At 48.2% G+C, this 12,755-nt stretch overlaps 5 protein-coding genes across 5 annotated transcripts; 3 read left to right on the top strand and 2 right to left on the bottom strand.

Moving 5' to 3' along the window:
- Nucleotides 1-25: 25 nt before the first annotated feature.
- On the top strand, nucleotides 26-1,255 carry BDV27DRAFT_158474 (uncharacterized protein; the record flags this gene model as incomplete). Its single annotated transcript, XM_032072691.1, has 3 exons — nucleotides 26-233; nucleotides 703-868; nucleotides 919-1,255. The coding sequence occupies 3 exons, from the start codon at nucleotides 26-28 to the stop codon at nucleotides 1,253-1,255; spliced, it is 711 nt and encodes a 236-aa protein (XP_031926854.1).
- A 280-nt stretch (nucleotides 1,256-1,535) lies between these two features.
- BDV27DRAFT_129464 (HAD-like domain-containing protein) lies at nucleotides 1,536-4,199 on the bottom strand. Its single transcript, XM_032067203.1, has 2 exons — nucleotides 3,073-4,199; nucleotides 1,536-3,018 (listed from the first exon to the last, which is right to left on the bottom strand). Exons 1-2 carry the CDS (start codon nucleotides 3,497-3,499, stop codon nucleotides 2,051-2,053), a joined length of 1,395 nt encoding a protein of 464 aa, XP_031926855.1. The 5' UTR covers nucleotides 3,500-4,199; the 3' UTR covers nucleotides 1,536-2,050.
- A 3,797-nt stretch (nucleotides 4,200-7,996) lies between these two features.
- BDV27DRAFT_129467 (uncharacterized protein) lies at nucleotides 7,997-9,049 on the top strand. The gene has a single exon (XM_032067204.1). It carries the CDS (start codon nucleotides 8,067-8,069, stop codon nucleotides 8,907-8,909), a length of 843 nt encoding a protein of 280 aa, XP_031926856.1. The 5' UTR covers nucleotides 7,997-8,066; the 3' UTR covers nucleotides 8,910-9,049.
- Nucleotides 9,050-9,842: 793 nt separating this feature from the next.
- BDV27DRAFT_165244 (glutathione S-transferase family protein) lies at nucleotides 9,843-10,514 on the bottom strand (the record flags this gene model as incomplete). Its single annotated transcript, XM_032073874.1, has 1 exon — nucleotides 9,843-10,514. One exon carries the CDS (start codon nucleotides 10,512-10,514, stop codon nucleotides 9,843-9,845), a length of 672 nt encoding a protein of 223 aa, XP_031926857.1.
- An 860-nt stretch (nucleotides 10,515-11,374) lies between these two features.
- On the top strand, nucleotides 11,375-12,603 carry BDV27DRAFT_158478 (trans-sulfuration enzyme family protein; the record flags this gene model as incomplete). The annotated part of the gene is made up of 2 exons (XM_032072692.1): nucleotides 11,375-11,521; nucleotides 11,593-12,603. The coding sequence occupies 2 exons, from the start codon at nucleotides 11,375-11,377 to the stop codon at nucleotides 12,601-12,603; spliced, it is 1,158 nt and encodes a 385-aa protein (XP_031926858.1).
- Nucleotides 12,604-12,755: the final 152 nt, after the last annotated feature.

Genomic DNA, 12,755 nt, shown 5'->3' on the forward strand with positions numbered 1-12,755 from the left:
CCTTTGTACCAACCCTATTTTCACCATGCCCGGTGCCCGTTTTGTTGCAAACCCTATAATTATACTCGGAGAGGAGCGAGCTAGAATTGGTAGGCATGAGATCCCTTGTCGAATGGCCATCCATGAAGTCGTTGAAGCAATTACTATTATTCGTCCGGACGGCCCAACTGAGTACAAGTTCGACAGAAATGTACTATTTAATCCAGGAGAATCTGTAGAGTTGGACCCTTCAGGTGAGTACGTCCAGGATGGGAGAGAAGAAATGAACGTGACTAACAATTGTAACCATACAGATAAAGATTGTTGTATACTCTCCACTCGACGAGGTGACCAATGTGTTGAGGTGCCGAAGGCATAGGTGCTTGTCTGTCCTACCCATCAACGCCAATGTATAGGAACAATTATACCTGATATCAATGGCAACCCCTTATCTTGAAAGTGTCAGCATGTATGCAGACATATATGTTTATCCACTGGAAACTACTAGTACACAAATGGAACATCATAAGTACTCTGTATTCACTCTGGGTTATTTACCAATTGCTCAGCGAGGAGATACTGTAGCTCCAGTCACTCCCAGAATATTTTCAGCTTAATAATATAATATAGAATCAGGGTGATTCTAAATTATGAAGAGCCGTGGACGAAGATATTTTCCCCGGATTCAGTCCTGGACATGTTCCTGATGGATGTGCTGAAAAGGGGGTGATTGCGAGGAAGATGGTTATGCCGGTATCGCGCTGGTGAGTGCTGCGGCGGACCTCTGCCACTCCGCTACTGTACCCATGATTTTGCATTTGGACCATGCGCAAACGCCTGAGCTAGTGCGACAGGCTGCTAGTATCCCTGGCGGGGTTGACAGCATTATGTGCGATATGAGCCACTACGAGAAGGAGGATAGTCTATCAATGACAAAAGGAACCTTGTGGTGTACTGCCACGCGCTCGGAGTCGCAACCGAGGCCGAACCGGAAGGATTGAAGGTGGTGGAGGATGGCGCTGCAGAGGCTGTTGATCTTGAGGGTGTCTTGACAACACTAGAGCAAGCAGAGGAGTTTGTTGCGCCTGGGATTGAAATGCTGGCTCCTGCCTTTGGGGACGGCCATGGTGAATATGAACCGCGCGGCATCAGGCTGGAGTACGAGAGACTGGAGCGAGTTCATGCTGCGGTTGGTGAGCGGGTTCGTCTCGTCCTTCATGGCGCGGATCCTTTACTAAGAAAATATATGACCGGTGCATCGGGGCAGGAGTGGTGAAAGTCAATATCAACGACATATATGCCACTTTTGCCAGGCAGCAATTTTCACGTCGAGTTCCTATCACAGCAGCAATTGAGGCTGGGAACAAATAGCATGCAAGAAGCAGCGGAGAGATATATGTATATGTTTAGATGCACTGGGACGGCCTAAGAATTGCAGCTGCAGGCTGTCAAAATCAAGGCGCCGCGATCGTTTCTTTCTTTTTCCGTCGGGTTATAGAACAGTATCCAGAATAGAGCAGATAAACACACATTCATGATAATTGTTCCGTAAATTTGTAGCTATCAAAATCAAGCAACTAGCTTTCAAGGAACAGCCGTCCGGCTGGTTAGATTACGCGTGTCGCATCATCGCCAAATGCTCTGATAAGCAGATATTGACCGATTAACCAAGTCGTGCCACGGCGGCAGTTATATAATAAGCATCGACCACTTGCCTTAGCACGGGAGTGTCTTAGCAAGGACATGATATAGATCTGCACAAACTTGCATTGGGATAGAATAACGTGAGCAACATCTATGCTCATGTATAAAGGGTATCCGTAAATTCTATCAATGTCAAAGTGACAAAATCTAGCCTCTATCAAAATGGGCATGTTACCAAAAACATAGTTAGTCCCCAATAAATGAAAGAAAACAAAAAAAAAAAAAAATCAAGCATGGTGGTGTTCTGAGCTGCTAAGCGGTCACCAATAAAACATGCAAACAAAATAGAAAATCGTGGCATCTAAATGGAACAATGCGACATTCAACATGGCAAGAAATCAGGCAGAAGGACGCGTTAAACTCAGCTTCATTCGACAGCTGAGCCGCCACCGTTAGGAGCGAGGTTTTGGGGGTCCCATTTGAACTTGAAGTCCTCGCCCAGTTCCTTGCGGATGGCAGCCTTGACGGCATCGAGGACGTGGTCAAACACACCAAAGTTGGCTGGGTTGTTGGCGTCGTTGCCTTCGCCGCGGAAAACTCCTGTGCGGACCAGGCATGTGTTCCAGCCATAGAGGTTACCGCCGATGATATCGGACTGAGGGTTATCACCGATCATGTAGATGTTCTCTGGCAGACGCCTCTCATTGTGGATCTCCTCCATCCAGTTCTTGAACACCTCATCGGCGCAGATGTAGGTAGCACGCTCGGGCTTACCATAGACGAGACGGTCGAGGTCAAGCCCGGTGAGGGCTTTGTACTGCGCTTCCAGGGCAACGCGGAAAGCACCTAGGTGAAGGCGTGGCGCGCCCTTGTGCTCTGTTGGGGAGAGCAGATCGCCTTGCGAGAAGTAGATTGGGATATGGCGAGCGATGGCATTTTTACTGGCAGGGTCCTTGGCCCAGGACATGAGCTTGCCGTTTGCACTCAGCAGCAGGTCCAGAATGATCTGGAAGTCGGTCGACATGTCGTACGACTCGGCAAGCACCAGAATGGCGTCGAACTTGAACTCTGAGAAGTCGCGTGGCTTGGCCTGTGCTCGTTCTTCCTCGGTGAAGTTGCGGCAGAGCGAGATTGTCGGGTCCCATGCCAGAATGTCCTTGGGGTGTACTACATTCTTGAAGCCATAGCTCTCTGCAACCTTGCGAATGTTAAAGCCCTCACCACCGCAGACCAGGACGTTCTCGTAATACTCCGCCAAGGCCTGCATGGGTGTGTGCGACTGGATGAACTGGTTGGTCGAGATAGGGTGACCCAGAACATCCGAGAGCTGTGCGCAGCGAGCTTCTTCGGTCTTGCCGCCACCGTTGGTGAGGAGGATATAGGGGAATTGGATGCCTGGCTGATGTTAGCAACGTACCGAGTCTGAATCGCAAGGCGGGTCATTAATACCTAGCTCATTATCACCATTTAAGATCCTGAGAGCCTCCTTAGCCTCCTGAAGACCGATATTTCCGTGTGCCAGCACACCGTCAATGTCAAAGCAAAACGCCATGTTCTTGACAGCCTTAACTTTCTCCGCTGCCTTGTCTTGCACTTCGGAAGCCACAATGTCCCGCACGTGGTCCCTGGCAGTTGTAACAGAGGAAAGTCGTGAGGGTCGTGAAGATCTGGGGATTGGAAGGGAGACGCCAAACGAGTTGCGCGAGGCCCGGCGGTCCTTCATGGACGGCGACAGACTGAGCGCCTGCATCTGCACATCGCTGATAGCGCTGCGGGTGGAGGGCACCTCAACAATGTTCCCCTCGGCATCGGCAGGCAGAGAAGCATCCTGAGCCCTGGCTTCGGATACAGAAACGCCGTTGGAAACGTGAGGCATGGTGTATAAAGAGGGAGGGGACGGTAAGATTGTATGAACGGGGAAGGACAGTCTCCGTTGTTGAAGGACGTTGAAGGGCAGCGGAGAATGATATATTTGACAACGGCCGCAGATCTATTTCCACAAGAAGAGGTCCCGGCGTGTGGATCGTGCTGCAGATCGCTCTTTGCCGCACCGATGCTCTGAATTCTGAGATTAATCACGGATCATCGCGTTAGGCAGGCGGAAAGGCCCCTCTTGGCTGCCCCAACGATGCGTTCTACAGATGCAGGCCTCCGAGCGACTCCGCCGTGAAATCCGCACATTCCTCAATGAGAAGGCATTTTCCTATAAGATACAAACATCACAGTTATCACGGACGATGGTGCTGCCCCTCGTCATAGTAACAGCCCGGGTTTACCCATTGCAGGACACCCGAAAACCCACCAACTTGTGGGCCATGGCCCACAGACTGTATGCAACCAGAGGACTGAAGGTCGCGGTGGGATGGCGATCTCGGACAAGGAAATGAAACGTAACTACTCTGAGTAGGCGCCGGCAACAAATGGCATGACGCAGGCCAGAAGAAGAATGCCCTAGTTTTGCACGGCGGCACAGCTGGAGACACACTTTACCATAGGCAGGAAGAACACCTCGGCCACCAAGACTACCGAACAGAAATCTCACTCCAAGGCCCATCACAGGGACTGCACGTGGTCCGAGTGTACTCCGGATTTCTGCCTGGACAGCGGAAAATGGAGAGAGCGACCCCAGTTATGGGCTTGCGGAGAGACCCACTCGGTGCCGATCTCGCGAGCGGACGGAACAGACCAACCCGGCCACGAAAATGATTCGAACCGCTGTTCCCCTTCTCCAACACACGGGCAATCTCGGAACGGTGTGCCACTGGTGGTGCATTAGTGCTGGTAGTGGTGGGGGGGCATGATGTCATTTCAGGGCTAAAAAAATAGGTACACTGTCCTCCTAGTACAGAGTAGGGCTTTCACCTATACGCACATTTGCCTGCTTGGTCTAGCATAATGCATAGACCGGCAGTAGTGACTAATATTTTCGATACTTGGCTGACACAGTACTTCGTTTAATCCGGCCTTGGTCTAAGCATGATCCAAATCTATGCTTACTGCACTCATGGTCTGTTCAACAACCCATCTGTGCATCCAAGTCTGGCAGCCAGAATTCGAAGTGTCCTTGGAAAAGCCGTCCCACACACGCCCATTGGAGTCAGATCGCTTAGACCATGTTCCCCTAGAAATTGTTGCAATAGACCAAGGAGGGATTTCCTGCAAAACACAAAAGTAATAGATGAATCCAGTCTGGTAGAGCTGCTCGACGCACTTCTGGCTGTGGCATTCATTGATCTGGGCCGGACAATTGCCCAGCTAGTCCAACACATGTCCATTCGCAAACCTGCCGGCGGAATCTCACCAACACATAACCCAAATCATCAAGAAACCGTATATGCATTTCTTGAGAAATTTGTTTCCGCTTTGTCGTATAAACTTGTCTTTAGAGCTTGCGAAATCCCTCCAGTTCGAAAATTCCAGTTCGGAAATTGGGCAGAAAATACGCGATAAGAGACCAGCAAGTAAGATATTATCGTCATCGTTATTTTTGATATCCCTTGGTCTTTTTTTATCCTTTCCGGCTGTAGGGACCCTGCTATATGTAGCCCTCCTTTGCATCCTACTCCAATGACCAAGAAAGTTCTGGTGAAACATTGTCTCAAGCGCGCAAATGAAAACGCCACTAATGCAGCTTCCAACTCACGTAAATCTTGCCCGTCGGATCATAGGGCTTGATTTATGGTATCCGTTTCCCATGTGTGTGCATTTGGTGTAAAGAAGAATGTTCTATGAACTCCAGAAGCGTTGAGTCTGCATAAATTCTGACAGCGCCTATGTTTCTGAAGAACCTATATATCTCATCAAGGTCGAAAAGATAGCTGGAATCACAAGCAAGGCTTGCACAGATGTTCAACCTACCGCGAGGTTCACCCAGGAGGTGCAGAAGTTGATCCAAGTCGACCCGTCCAACGCTGACTGAACGCAAGCTCCTTTTGCTGCGTTTAGTTAGTAAAGCATAGAAGGCACCGCGGCAAATAATTGAGAGTATTCGACATACAAAAGTAGTTGTACGGTCCAGATTTTACGATACTGGAAAGACTTGTGCGAACGCATGATTGTTTCTGGTGTAAGATGCGACACGAATGGCAAGGTGATCCCCCATCGCACTTGAAATTAAATCAGTATTCGCTTTAATGGCACGCGGGTGATATATTGACTTTGCGCTTCCTCCGCAAGCCGGCATTTGCTCTCTCAGCCGAGCTCAGAGGGCGCGTCCGGTGAGCAAGTCGTGACTTTGGGAAGGTATCGGAACATCCAACCAAGCCGCCTTTTCCATCCTCCTACACAACTTACAGAGTGCTTGTTTGGTACCTATCTGTACTGGACACGTCGTTTTCGGAGTTTCCTTCTTCTGGAGCGTGCGGAGGTGCATCAGCAACCATTCTCAACCATCGGAGTCCTCGAGGCCCTCGCTTACGAGTTGCGACTGGATTAGAGCTTCAAATTGAACCCTCGGGTGAAACATCTATAATTAAGAAGTCAGTCCACTGAAAATGATATTTCTGGGATACTAGGAGAGAGAGAACGCTGTAGTGCTCACTTGTAAAACATGGCTCTTCAGATGTGATCTGTGGACTCCCACAATCCATGACAAGGTCTGGCTGAGCAATCGCTGGGGAAGTATGCCCTATTTGGAGCTCCCCTGGAGAATTTCCCGCTTCCAAATTCTGTCGCCAGTTCGACTTTGCTGGGAAAATAGATGTCTCCTGGTAATGCGACTCACTGAATGCCTCTTCACATGAGGCATATACCCGGTCATCATTTCTTGACTCTGTATCGTCTGGAGAGACGAACCTGTCTCTTCCTGAGTTTTAACTGTAGGGTGCGTGGTGCAGGGCCAAAAGTCAAATGGTGGCCATCCATCGCCGAAATTGTCGCAGTCAGCAGATAAAGGACAGCACGAGTCAACGGGAGGCTCGGTTGCCACGTTATAGTGATGTTAACAAATCTAGAGAAAAAAGAGTTATATTATCCACGTCCGAACTTGTTCTGCGTATAGCCATAACCACTCAATTGCGCGACGAGTGACTGGCGTAGATCCGTATCCATTTCCATACCACCTTTCCCTGGGCTTGCGCGTGGCTTCCATTCGGTTCGAATGGACTCTTATATAGTAACTGGCAATGCAATTTTCCCTTTAGAAAGAGGGTCCAGATTCTGTGGGAAACCCACGCAATCGCTCTGAGCGTCATATTGTTCCACTGGGGGCTCTGGCAAGGACTTGCACTATGATAAATAGATAACCTGTAATCGCGTCCAGGTTCTTAAGTAGAACGTGTGTTTTGAGTATAGTAATACTAACACCGTTACACAATTTATGATATTATATTCTATTAACGCTGCCTAGTTAGGCCCAGTGCTGTTATTCTTTCCTAAGTGATTTCTCTTCCACAGTCATGTTGATAGAACCATAGTAACATGATCATCTAACCAAGGAATTCAGCCAACTTCATCTTTTATCATATTCATATTGTATAAATAAACCTATTGCGAAGCCTATTTACTCTCTTCTCAGCTACCCAAAGGGCTTGTTCTGCCGTGGTACTACAAACCGGAAACACTTCGACCTAGTCTACCTTCGCTGCAGAAAAGCGGGCCGGCGTGTGTAATTGTCATGCTTACAACCTGGCTCTTCCGGACATGATTTCCACAGAGGCTGCCGGAAACTTCCTCGCGCGGTTGATATGGCCAGCGGTCAAACTGGGAAGAGAAGCTGGGACTGGTGGCATAATTCACGTGACCAATACCTCAGCAACTGGCCAATGCTATAGCCAGTGAACAATAGCTGATTTAATACTATCTCGACGTTATATAGGAAAGAGACTCATTACCAAGCGTCCACAAACAAGAAACTGAACGGGTGCAGTCCATCTTCTCAGCGTTCTCGAACACCCCAGAACTAGCTTCTTGTAGCTCTGTATTGACTATTCTTCATGAGTTTGAAGATATAATCGAGAGCAAAAATGGGTGGGACACTCGGCGGTATCCTAGATATTTTTGTGGTTGCTTTGACAAATGGCGTTCAAAAAGAAGCTGCCTCTGGGAAGACTTCACCTTCATATTCCTTAGGGTCTTCAGCACTGTCATCTGCCGTAGCACATCTTAGCCATTATACTCGAGCGCAGGTGGGGGATCGCAAAGTCATGGATGTCTTGCTCCCGTTTTCGAATGGTAGGGCTATAATATCTTGAGTCGCCGGGCTGCGGAGACTTTTTAGTAATCACACCGACATGGCGCAATCGCCGTCGGCCTCCATTGGTTGTATGACGTCGGATGGCTTGATGGACTTAGTAATGCTATAACAGTCCTTTCTAGAATAGGCACCAGCTCCTCGTATTTATATTGATATCAAATGTCCCAAATTTAGTTAATTCAGTCATATCGCTAGACTAACCATCTGCTCTTCATACTTCACATTAGTGGCATAGCAAAACAGTCCCAATATGCCTGCGCAAGCAAACAACCCACGAGTACCACGCGGGCCAGTCGAGGCTGAGATAGTCTTTTATAAAGACCCCGTGGACGGCTCTGCACCTTTCAACTACGTGGAGGAGCCACCGGAGGGTCAGCCGCAGCGCAACTACAGCGAAGCCTTACATAAAGTTCATATTACCGATATCCGAGGTCAAGAAGATCAGTTCACTTTAGACCACGACGCATTTCAAGTTTTACAAGATATCCCTTCGCAAACCACATACGAGACGTTCAATTCCGAGGATGCCATCAAACAGTTATATTACCCCGAGGTAGAAAAGCTACTCCTCGACAAGGTTCCCGGAGCACATAAAATCATTATCTTTGATCACACCATCCGACGAGCGGATCCCAAGGCGTCACGTCAACCTGTCCGGCAAGCCCATGGGGACCAAACCAGATGGTCCGCAGCGCAGCGAGTCCGTCGACACGTTACTGATCCCGAAGAAGCGGAAAAGCTGCTCCGCGGACGGTATCGTATTATCAACGTCTGGAGGCCGATAAATGGCGCGGTTGAATCGTTCCCCCTCGCTTTTGCCAGCGCTGCGACTTTGGGCGACACGGACTTCGCCAAGATTGAGCATCGCTATCCTCATTTTAGTGGCGAGATTATGGGCGTGCGACACAATCCAAATGCAGAGTGGAAGTATCTTTCCGGAGTGGATGATGATGAGAGACTGCTTCTGAAATGTTCGGACACCGAGGAGGGCATGGCGGAACGTGTGCCTCACACTGCCTTTGTCGACCCTCGCACGGCTCCTGATGCCAAGGGACGGGAAAGCATTGAAGTGAGAACCATCGTCTTTGGATAGAGTGGGGAAGGAAATATAAACTAGTATTTTAGCGATTATTTTCAGTCACGTTGCATAACCTTGTTTTTTTCATGACGGATACTAGATACAACCCTATTCTTATTTGTCTAGTTGGAATATACCCTATGTGAACCACCTACTATACCGTGTTATGATTGTAGCTCGCAATGCAGCACAATCATGCTTCCTATCTAATACGAACATAGAGATAACTCCCCTTTCTGTTCTAGCGCCTACCCGCGTGCCCATTGTCCAGATCAGAGTCACAGACTCACTCTTTCGAGCTCATCTCCAAATTCACCATGGCATATGAGCTCACGAATCACAGGAGGGGGTATTCACTCTATAATAGAATCTGTCAGAGTGCTCTCTATATTGAATGAGTGTTCAGAAGGCAAAGTAGATTCCCAGCGACCAATAACCTGTAAAGCTAAGGTTATAGATTTATTGGTGTCTCCTGAATTTAATCTGTTCTCCGATGCTTACCCCTAACTAATGTAGTTCGAGAAATACCTCACCCATCTTCATGCAAAGAGTTCCATAGCATGGCTACTTTTATTTCCAGTACACTCCTATTGGGAGTGAGTTGAGCAACTTACACCTCACTTCTACTTCTCATCGTCCGCTCAAGCTTGGCCGTTGCCTCCTTCAATCCTGCAGGTTAAGTGGTATAGATAAAGTAGCCTTGACAGTATTGAACCTCCGACTATACGATTTATAATTCGAGAAGCTGCGATATATCTCTGAGTCTCGCAGTGTGAGATGGTTAGAAGCGCTGAAGACTACTCTGTTCAGAGTTCTATTACCAAATAACCACCCCTTAAGCAATATCAAAATAACCCTTTTTATGTTCAATGTGGTATATTGTATATAAATCTAAGCCAGAAAATGATCTTTGACTCTGGTTTGGATTCCCCTAATCAAGTATACTCTTTACAAACCAGTCTGATTTTTGATCGACTCCTCAATCGCCCGATCCTGATCCGCAAAAACCTTCTTAACAGAAGGCCTCTCACTCAACTTCTTAAACCACGCCGAGGCATGGGGGAAATCCTTATCCAAGTTCTCCGCATCCGTCGCATACTTCGGTGCCCAGCGTTGCCAGGGCATGAAGCATAGATCGACATAGCTGCACTTATCCCCGACCAACCATTCCCTGTTCTTCAGAACAGAGTCCAGGACACCAGTCACACGACGCATCTCATTTCCATACCGCTCAATAACACTAGGAAGACGTTCCGGATGGGCGCGGTTGAACCACCCAGCCTGGCCGTAGTACGGGCCTTGACCGGAAACTTGGAAATGCAGCCATGCCTTGGTTTCATATTTGGCAGCGAAGTCGGTGTAGCTCAGCTTCTGCTCAGTATCGTAGTTGTCGATGAGGTATTCGACGATTGCGCCGGATTCCCAGAGGGTTATGTTTTTGTTGGGGTCTTCGATGGCAGGGAGACGGCCGTTTGGGTTCAGTTTGACGAACGGTTCTTTTTTGACATCTTGGAAGCTGATGAATCGGGTTTCGTATGGGAGGTTGAGCTCTTCGAGGATGATGGCTACTTTCCAGGGATTTGGGCCGTATGGGTGGGAGTAGAGGATGATGGGCTGCATTTTGATATCGTTTCTTTTTTCACGGAGGTATTTGCTTGGGTAGAAGGTTTATGATGGTGATTGTTGTTGTTGTTGTTGTTGATAATTAATTTAGGATACTCTTCTGGCTGAATCTACTATTTATTTCTTCAAGTCTGCCATTAATCTGTTCTCGGTGCAGTGCTAAAATTCATTCTGTTAGGGCTATCCAGATTCCGGACCGGACGTCGGTAATGGCTCATTTGGTAGGTGTTTATGAGACATCGCCGAGCTCCACGAAATGCTTTATCAGCGTGATATGTCAGCAACATGATATCCATATGGCCCGTGAGCAGAAGGTGGGTGAAAATTGTGCAAATCTCATCGCTAGCTCCGGTGTGCTAATTCTTGGACATGACACGATAGGCCATCGCCATATAAGGGTCGGCGTCTGGTGGGACCAGTTCGGCGTTTGTGCATATGCCGAAAAGTCACCGAGTTATCAGATCCACTCGGTACTCGGTACGCAGTCCGGCGTGTCTACAATTTATTAACTATCAGGCCCTACCTACTGTGTACAGATTTAGTTAATTTGAAAGCACCTTTTATACAAAGTAGCTTTGGAGTGGTGTGAGCTTTGTATTAAAGACCATGGGGTGACGCTATACGCTCGAGTAGGCTCGAATTGTTTTAAACTTCGTCTACTAATGCCAACGCCCACTTCAATAAGATTTTAACCTTTTCTTTGCAATATAAATGACTCGTAACCTTATCTATGATCGATAGCCGAGTCAGTCCACGCAAGATATACAGTTCCAACATCATGATTTATACCCGGACGGCCTCACTCTGCGGTATGCCGCATCAGACTTTTTAACTTCTAAGTTAACACCGTCCAAACAATGTCCAACGACAGCCTCGCCACCCAGGCACTCCATGCCGACAATGACCTAGATGGAGAATCAGATATCGCCCCGCCAATCCATCTCAGCACAACCTTCAGGTATCTGTACAACGCGGACAAAGATGAATCTCTGCCCGGACCAGCAGTACGTCACTCAACATCATATCTGCATCAACCATGCACAAACATAATTGCATAGTATTAACTACCTTATAGCTTGGAAATTTCTGCTATTCCCGAGACCGCGCCCCAACGCGCACCCGACTAGAAACAGTGCTATCAGCACTAATCCGCGGCCCAACACTAACCTACGCCTCTGGTCTAGCAGCCGTACATGCATATCTCGTATTCCTCAAACCGAAACGCATAGCCATCGGCGAGGGATATTACGGTAGTCGCCAGGTAGTCAACTTACACCAACAGCTGACAGGCTGTGAAATCCTGGGCTTTGACCAACTGGACGCTCTCCAAGAAGGCGACGTAATTCACCTTGAAACACCGATCAACCCAACAGGAGAAGCGCTCAGTATCAAACGATTTGCAGACGAGGCACACAAACGCGGAGCGTACCTAGTAATCGACTCAACGTTTGGACCACCAGGTCTCCAGGATCCGTTTGCGCTGGGTGCAGACATCATCATGCACAGTGGGACGAAGTATTTCGGTGGTCATCATGACCTTCTCTGTGGGACGTTGTCGATTCTGCCATTGAGAGAAGATGCCTGGTTCAAGACTCTACATGAGCAGCGGACTATTCTCGGTAGTGTGCTCGGTAGTATGGAGGTTTGGCTTGGATTGCGGAGTCTTCGCACGTTGGAATTGAGAGTACAGCGACAGAGTGAGAATGCGACCGGTTTAGTTCGCTGGCTTGATGAGTGTTTGAAGAGCAAGTTTAATAATATGGTTAAGAAGACTGTCGCTGCTGTGAGACATGCGAGTCTTCAGGTAGGGGATATGGATTGGTTGCGGGAACAGATGCCGCATGGGTTCGGGCCGGTGTTTGCTATTGAGATGAGGACAGAGGATATGAGCCGTAGATTGACCGGCTTGCTGCGTTTGTTTCAACATGCCACTAGTCTTGGGGGTGTGGAGAGTCAGATTGAATGGAGGAGGCTGGTGGATGCGTCTGCGAAGCCGACCCTTCTTAGGGTTAGTATTGGGGTGGAGTATTTGGAGGATTTGAAGAGGGACTTGCTTCAGGGATTTGAAGCGTTAATTCAGGGGTGAAGTTGGGCAGATGTCTCAAGAAAGCAGGAACTATATCTTCACAAGCGACTTGTAAGATCTATGACAACTTCTCGTGACAAGAAACTTTAGACTTGCCCTATCTTTCTATCAATCCAATCTTGAGGGTGCTTAGCAAAGCTAGATCGTTTATA

Source organism: Aspergillus caelatus (genome assembly GCF_009193585.1).
Source record: "Aspergillus caelatus strain CBS 763.97 unplaced genomic scaffold BDV27scaffold_105, whole genome shotgun sequence".
NCBI classification, from domain to species: Eukaryota; Fungi; Ascomycota; class Eurotiomycetes; order Eurotiales; family Aspergillaceae; genus Aspergillus; species Aspergillus caelatus.